Source organism: Spinacia oleracea, chromosome 2, assembly GCF_020520425.1.
Source record: "Spinacia oleracea cultivar Varoflay chromosome 2, BTI_SOV_V1, whole genome shotgun sequence".
Taxonomy (NCBI): Eukaryota; Viridiplantae; Streptophyta; class Magnoliopsida; order Caryophyllales; family Amaranthaceae; genus Spinacia; species Spinacia oleracea.
The window spans coordinates 19,371,983-19,380,692 of NC_079488.1; the positions used below are offsets into that span (position 1 = coordinate 19,371,983).

Below are 8,710 nucleotides of genomic sequence, written 5' to 3' on the forward strand. Positions count from 1 at the left end.
TCTCTCTCTCTATATATATATATATATATATATATATATATATATATATATATATATATATATATATATATATATATATATATATATATATATATATATATATATATATATGTATATATATATATATACATATAAATCTGAAGGAAATAATGCCTTTGGTCCAAGTATGAATTTAATGTTAAGTCTAATAAATGCGGTTCAGTATTAATTAACAAGTTAATAAATTCAGTGAGATCAAGTGAGCTGAATGCCTAGCTAGAGGTCGCTTCAGTTCAAGTGGAATTAATGATACGGTTTTTTCATGAAATGCCCCTGAGGTTTGCAATAATGCACCAAATACACCTGCGCGTTTCAAAATTCATAAAATACCCCTAAAGTTCCGTACTGTTCATTAAATGCTCCTGGATTTAACGGACGTTAGCTTGCCGTTGGTGACGTTTTACCAATTTGCCCTTAATTGTTGTTTGGCGCGATTTAGGTAACAATTGTGACTGAAATTCCAAAAAAAAAAAAAAACTTCTCAACTTCTCTTCTTTCTCTCTCCTTTCCCCTGTTCTTCAACCCTCATCAATTCTACTGTAACTGACAAAATTCTGGGTAGATCTTCAAGAATTTAGTGAAATTTGTTGCGTTCTCTTTTGGCGAGTTCGTGGGTGTTCGTTTGGTGAATTCGCGACAAAAAGGGGGCAACTTGGAGGCGATTTAGAGCTTCGGGTGCAGTGGACGAACAAGGGCCTTTTTCCTAGTTGGATTATCTACTTCAAGGTAATAATCCCTTCTTCGCTGATTTATTTTGCTTGTAAAGTACAATTTTTTCGCGAAATTGATTAGGGTTAGGGTTTTGCGAAATTGTCAGTGATTTTTTGAAATTGTCAGTTGAGATTAATTGATTGGTTAGAAGTTAGTTATTCCTTGGATTTGTTGTGAATAATTGTTTGGTTAGTTGTAAGTTGTGATTGTGACCTGTTGAATTTCATTGTGATCATGATTGTGGTTGTTTATTGATGAATTGTTGTTGGTTGAATCGAAATTCATGTTTTTTTTTCTTAAATTTTCCCTTTAGGATGACTGCAATGTGGTTGTTATTGCATCATGGATCACATAGCTTTGATGTTTGAGCAAGAGGGTTGCAACAAAGATGATTGGACCTTCATCAGTGACAGGATGAAGGTATATGTTTATTTTGCTCCTTTTTTGTTTCAATTTTATAATATTGCAACAGATATGATTGGCCTAAAATGAACATATTCTGTGTAGGGAGTTGACTTGGCAATGAGAGATACTTTTCCTAGAGCTACTAGGAGAGTTTGCTGCCAACACTTGTACATGAATTGCAAAAACAATGGATTTAGTGGATCTGCTTTCTTCAAACTGTTTTGGATAGCTGCAAATGCACACAATGAGTATGTGTATGGTAAAGCATTAGAGAAGATCACTGCTCATGATCCAAATGCTGCTGCATACTTGGACACATGCCAGGAGCAGTGGTCCAGGCATATGTTTGACCCTGCTGTTTGTTGTGATCACAACACAACAAACTTTGTGGAGTCATTCAATGCATGCACAAAACCATACAGAGACATGCCTGTATTCTCATTGTTGGAAGGTATAGCTCACCACTTCATGTTCTGTTCCTTTATTTTGTGATGTTTGTGATGTTCTGTGTATAATGATGTATGTTGTTGTGTTGTTGTACAGCAATCAGAAAGTGGTGTATGGAGAGGGTTGGGGCAAGATTTGACATGGCAATTGATATGGAGGATGGTTAGTTGACTGAGTATGCCAAGAAAGAGGTGGATGAAAGAACAGGAGAGTCTAGGTTCTGCTATGCTACAGCCTGTGGTGGGGGGGAATTCGAGGTCAGAGATGCACATGTGAACTTCCCCATCAGGTTATCAACTAGAAGCTGTGGGTGTGGGAAGTGGCAAATTTCTGGAATCCCCTGCAAGCATGCACTCAGGGTGATTTATGACCAAAGGCTGAACCCCATTGATTTTGTCTCCCCATTCTTCAAGTCTGCTGCATACAAGCTTACATATGCAGACCATATTCACCCCATGTCAGACCCAACACAGTGGCCTAACTTTTCTCTCCCTACCATTCAGCCTCCAGTCATCAAAAGACAAGCTGGCAGACCTGCTAAGAAGAGAAAGAGAGGACCAAATGAACCCAGGAAGGGGAAGAGGAACAGCAATGTGAAATGTGGAAAGTGCAGGGAGTTTGGTCATAACTCAAGGACATGTAAGAATGGAGGACCAAGCACTGGACCAAGCACTTCAGCAGCAGCAGGAGCAAGTACATCACAAGGGGGTCCAAGGGGGAGGAAAAGAGCAAACACAGCAACTTAACCATGCACAAAGTTAAAAGTTAGTCAGTTTTTGGTGAATTGTAGGTGCACAAAGTTAAAATAGCTTAGGCAATTTACAGTTAGTATCACTTTTTGGAAAGAACACAATTGCTTAGACAAGATGTTTTTGTGCAGTTTCAGTGGCATTTGTCCACTTAGAAATCAGTTTTTGTAAAGCTCATATGCTTAAACAAGTGATGTTATTGCTTGAAATTTGTTACAACTCTACTTCATTGCTATCCAAATTAGAAATGCAAACATTATTACACCAATTTTTATTGCAAACTTGAATTGTTGTTTCTGTTGTTTCAGTTTCTTCTTCAATAGCTTCAACTCTTCATGCATTCCCCTGCTTCCTTCTTGCATTCCCCTGTTTTCTTCTTGCATTCCCCTGTTTTCATCAGCTCTGTTTCCCTTGCTTTGAGCTTCATCAAATGTCTGCTCAACAAAACCTTTGCACCACTTGAAATTATCACAAGGATCACACTTGTAGTAAAGCTTTTGCGGATTTTTAGCCGTTTCCGAGCTCCTAATTGCAAATCTTCTCCCACAATTGCAGTTTTTATTTGGAACTCTTAGGTATGACAAATTTGGGATGGAAGAGGATCCGGTTTTTGAATTAGAACTCATGGCTATTTAGGAAATAGAGGGCTAAACATGGAGCAAGTCAAGTGAACAACAGCCTTACTTATAGGCAGCATGAACATAACGGCTATATTGAATTAAAACTAGCCGCTGGATTCAAATTATGAAGTTTGGGTATTTGGTGCAAAGAACTTTACAAATAGGTGTATACTATGCAAAACCTTTATATTTAGGTGTATTTTATGAATTTTAAACATGACTTAACGGAGGACTAACGGAAAGTCATAATAGGGGTATTTGGTGAACAGTTTTGATTAAATAGGGGTATTTTATGAATTTTGAAACGCGCAGGTGTATTTGGTGCATTATTGCAAACCTCAGGGGCATTTCATGAAAAAACCGTTAATGATATTAATCCACAGTTTACTCTTGACTGAACCCGTAGGGTCACACAAATAGTACGTAAACGGATCAAGTATTTAATGGCATTAAATACTCCATCTATGGATATTCGGAATCGACGGATCTTGGTTTCAGTGGGAGCTAAGATCGTCAAAGGCAAAAAATGAATACTCCGGAAACGATGATATTGCCGGAAACGGAAATATGGATCGTATCGGAAATATAAATATTATCCAAATCGTAGATGTTGCCGGAGACGGAAACATGGTACGTATCGGAAAATGTTATCGGAAATGGAAATATTGCTGGAAACAAAAATATTGTCGGAATCGGAAATATTATTGGAATCGGAAAATAATTCCGGAAACGGAAATATTAAATATTTGTCCGAAACGGAAATTAATTCCGGAATCGGAAATATTAAATATTGTTTGTATCGGAAATAAATTTCGGAATCGGGAAATTAATCGGAAGCGCGTCGTACGAATTAGCATCGGACGAGACTCGCTAGACAAAGGCCCAGCACGAAGCCAGGCCCGCGTCCAGCAAGCCAAGCGCGCCAACACATGGCAGCCAAGGCCACGCCAGGCCCAGCGCAAGGCCAGGCTCAGCAGGCCAAGGCGCGCGCACGGGTGGGCTGCGAGCTGCGCTGCTCGCGTGGGCCGTAAGGATTGCGCGGGCTGAGCACCCGCAAGGGCGTGGCTCGTGTGCGTTTGTGTTCGATACAAATCCTAAATCTAATGGGATTCATTCAATGATTAATTCCTAATCCTAATGGATAGAATTAGTTAAAAAGAGTTTTAATGAAATTCTAATTAAGGTAATTAGTATCCTAATAGGATTCCAATTCCCTTTCCATACCCCTATAAATATGTGCCTAGGTTCACAATTTATGGACGAGAGTTTCAAGTATTCAGAGTGACATTTTAAGAGCAAAATTCAGTCATATTGTTGCCCATATTAGCCGAAAATTCCTAGTACCTTAAGGGCGATTCTAGTTGGTCAATCATAAGGTGGATCCGGACGTGCTGTGGACTTTCTACGGAGGGACGACACTTGGAGTCCTAAAGACTTGTTCTTGTTCGGTTCGGGCGCAGCTAGGGAGGGCACGCTACAAAGTGTATGCATCCTAGACTAATTATTTGATTATGTGCAATTAATTTGAATCCTGACATATAGGTTTTTCCGCATGATTTATGTTGTTCATATGTATCATAACATAACAGTGGTATCACGAGCCTCTTATTAATTGCATGATCAATAATTTCTTAACATGGTTAAATTTTATAAATTTGCAAAGAATTAAAAGGGGTGATTAATTTTCGTAATTGTTAATTAATTGCAAATTGCGTTTATTTAATTATATGTACGCAGTTTTTCGGCAGTTTCTTCGTTACTCAACCAAATCGAGTGATTTTTGTGTCAATTCCGCATGTAAAAGGCATTCTAAACACTTGACAAAAACACTCCTTTTCGGCCGAACCCAGAATTCCCAAATTCGAAGCCTAACTATGACTTTTCGGAGGTTTTAGTTTTTCGAACGCAAAAGTTTGTAATTTTAAGATGTTAAATTGAATTTTTGCGATCCTTGTTGTTAAATCTTGAATTTTTGATTGACCTACTCTATATGTTTAACAAATTTGAATGCCTAAGCTTGTTAATTATACAACCTAATTTGTAATTGTAATTAATTTGTTGAAATTCGAATAATTTAGAATTTTATTTGATTTTCATAATTAATTGACGATTTAATTAGGTATCCATGATTAAAAACCACCATAAAAATTGTTAATTTATGATAAATTTTAAATTTTTATGACCTAGATTTGAATCCATGTTAATCGGAAATTAATTGATTAATAAATTTTCGATTTTTCGCCTTAAAATTATGAAATTAATATGATTTATTAATTTGTCGTTAATTTTAAATTAAAATTTTTAAATTTTTATGAAAAACGCTCATAAATGTTGCACGCACAAAGTAATGGACGCTATGTGTTACCCTTAAGGGGTGTTGTATAGTGCGGGCACGCGACGACGAGCAAGGGAGCTCGTCGCCCGTGCGGTACGAATGCAGCGAGCGACAAGCAAGGCCCAGTGCCTGGGCGTGTGTGCTGTGCGATGGGCGAGGGCGATGGGGCAAGGCACAAGCGACGAGCAAGACGCGTGTGGGCAGCGATGTGGCTGCGCCACAGCGCGCCTGGCTCGCTCAAGCAAGCAAGCATACGCGACGAAGCACAGGGCTGCCCGCAGCGTGGCCAGCGATGGCTGCGTGTGCGTGTGGCGCTGTTGCTCGTGCCTTGTGCAGCGATCGGTCGTACGCGGCGCAGCAGCCTCGTAGCTCGATGGGGTTTGGGCGCAAGCCCAAGTGCCTCGTCTTGCGACGATTGATACGTTTTGATTTTAATTTTAGATTTTCAGCTCGGAAATAATTTTAATTAACTTTAAAATTAAAAATTTAAATTGTTTTCTCGGAATTTAATTTTGATTATTATAATTATTATAAATTTTAATTTATACTAATTATTTTACTAAAATTAAAACGTTGAATTAATTTAAATTCATTTAATTCAACGAAAATAAATTAAATGGATTCGATTATAATTTTATATGAGCTTTAAATTTTAATTAAACTTGTATGTTTCCGGTTAGACTAGAAATACAATTTTATGTTTAAAATTAGTAAAGTATATAAAGTTATTGGTTTAAGTGGGAGCCTTTAGTCATAAACTCTTGATTAGGTCTACAATCCTTTAAGGTTAAAACAAGTTGATTAGAATTAATAAGGACTGAATAATTGGTAGATTATTGGTGCCCTTGATTAATTGTTGCAAATATTTATGTGATGCATAACATGTGTTTTTACTAACCAACTATGTGGGTCATTCATGATAATGAATGGGTGAATGGTATATATTGTATATGTATTGTTTTGCAGGTTATTGAAAGTGACTAGTATGGCCCAAATAGGATAGAAAATATGGTCTGCGTACCATTAATTTGAATGTAATATTGGTCTAAAGTATCAAATTTTATTGCTTTTAAATATGGTCTGCGTACCATCGAATAGTTGTAATTAGTTTAATTATAGCTTACCCTATTTGAAGAAAATGGTGCCTCCCATGGTGAAATTCAAGACGGAGTATCCAATCCATTTTCAAGACGGACTTTGAAGTTGAAGCTTCAAGATGAAGTCGGGCCATACTAGATCACATTTATATCTTATGCATGCTTTAAGTTATTTATTGCTTTTAAATATGTCTTAATTATGCATGAGATTATGACTTGATTATGTTGCATGATTAAGGATTTTAGTTCACTTAAAATCTAACCAACATAGTAAGAGCCTTAAGTTCCAAACTTAAAAATTGAGTTAAAAGGTGTCATGCCAAAATAACACTTACTTGGATAACCTTTACATCAATCTTAGTAATAGTTTTCCGCCATAGCGAGGTGTTACTTATTGATTCTAAAGGGGTAAGGTACACAAATAATTGTGAGTACATGTTAGTTTTGGTGAAACTCAACGATATAAGTAAGGAGTCCTTTTATGTCGTGGCAAATTCGATAGGTTTTCCTAATAAGTTCTTAGACGTACCTATCAACCAAGAGTAGTTTCTAGACTATTAGCAAAAGGCTTTTGCTTACCTAAAATATTTTAGAATTGAGTCTAAATACATAATGTGCTTAATTCTTCAATGGTTTTAGGGTCTTGGAATCATTTTATTCACACCTTCCGGAACACATAACTTGAATAAAATGCTAAATGAACATTAAATTATGCATGTATGCTAGAATTTGAGTTTATTAAGAGAAACTGTGAATGATTATTTATTTGTTTATTCTTTTTCAATTGTAGTTTTAAACTATGGCAAACAACAATTCATTCAACATTCGATCAATTCTCGAAAAGGAGAAATTGAACGGGAAAAACTTCCTTGACTGGCAAAGGAACTTGCAAATAGTTCTTATGCAGGAAGAAAAGGAGTATGTCCTGGAAGAGGCGATGCCGAAGCCGCGGGCGACGGGGTCACTCAGGCAGCCCTCAATCATTGGATTGATGCCAACAAGGATGTGAAATGTCTAATGCTTGCAACCATGAGTGCAGATCTACAGAAAACGTTTATCAACTCAGATGCTTTCACGATCATCAGTGAGTTAAAGAACATATTCCAAGATCTGGCTCGAGTCGAAAGATTCGAGACTCATAGGCAAATTCTTGAGACCAAGCTTAAGAAAAGCGAGCCCGTAAGTCCACATGTTCTCAAAATGATTGGACTCATTGAGAATATGAGTCGGCTGGATCAGAAATTCTCTCAGGAAATGGATGTAGACACCATCCTCCATTCTCTTCATAGCGGGTATGATCAGTTCAAGCTGAACTACAGTATGAATAGTCTGGACAAAACGCTCACTGAGCTTCACGGTATGTTGAAGACCGCTGAAAAGACGCTCAAAAGTGATAAGCAAGATGTGCTTATGGTGCGTGGGGGCAAGTTCAAGAAATCTGGAAAGAAGAGGAATGCTAAGAAAGGTGGCAACAAGGCCAGCCAGACTAAGCAGCCAGGCGGCACCAAATCTGAAAAGAAGAAGGTGAGCCAACCCACTTCTGAATCTGAATGCTTGCTAATTCAACTTCTTGGGTATTAGATAAAGATTGTGGCTCACACTTATGTTCCAATTCACAGGGACTAAGAAGAAGTAGAAGGTCAAGCAAGGGTGAAGTTGACCTATGAGTGGGAAATGGAGCACGGATCGCTGCATGAACTTATTATTTGTCGTTACCCTCTGGGCTAGTTTTGGAACTGGAAGATTGTTTCCATGTTCCAAGTCTTACTAAAAACATCATTTCTGTTTCTTGCTTAGATGCTAAGGGATTTTCCTTTTTAATAAAAGACAATAGTTGTTCGTTTTATTTTAAAGAGATGTTTTATGGATCTGCTAGATTAGTCAATGGACTTTATTTATTAGATCACGACAAACAAGTTTATAACATAAATACCAAAAAGGCCAAAAAGGATGATTCAGATCTCAGCTATCTGTGGCATTATCGATTAGGCCATATTAACTTGAAACGCATAGAAAGACTTCAAAATGAAGGAATTCTAGAACCATTTGACTTAGAGGATTTTGGTAAGTGCGAATCATGTTTACTTGGCAAAATGACAAAGCAACCTTTCTCTAAAGTTGGAGAAAGAGCAACTGAACTATTGGGTTTAATCCATACAGATGTATGTGGACCAATGAGTACAAATGCTAGAGGTGGTTTCAGCTACTTTATCACTTTCACAGATGACTTCAGTACATATGGTTTTGTCTACCTAATGAAGCATAAGTCTGAATCCTTTGACAAATTCAAGGAATTTCAGAGTGAAG

General features: G+C 37.4%; 1 protein-coding gene across 1 annotated transcript; it reads left to right on the forward strand.

Moving 5' to 3' along the window:
* Positions 1 to 1,263: 1,263 nt before the first annotated feature.
* Positions 1,264 to 2,283, forward strand: LOC130466814 (uncharacterized). Its single transcript, XM_056835397.1, has 2 exons — positions 1,264 to 1,606; positions 1,699 to 2,283. Exons 1-2 carry the CDS (start codon positions 1,273 to 1,275, stop codon positions 1,767 to 1,769), a joined length of 405 nt encoding a protein of 134 aa, XP_056691375.1. The 5' UTR covers positions 1,264 to 1,272; the 3' UTR covers positions 1,770 to 2,283.
* Positions 2,284 to 8,710: the final 6,427 nt, after the last annotated feature.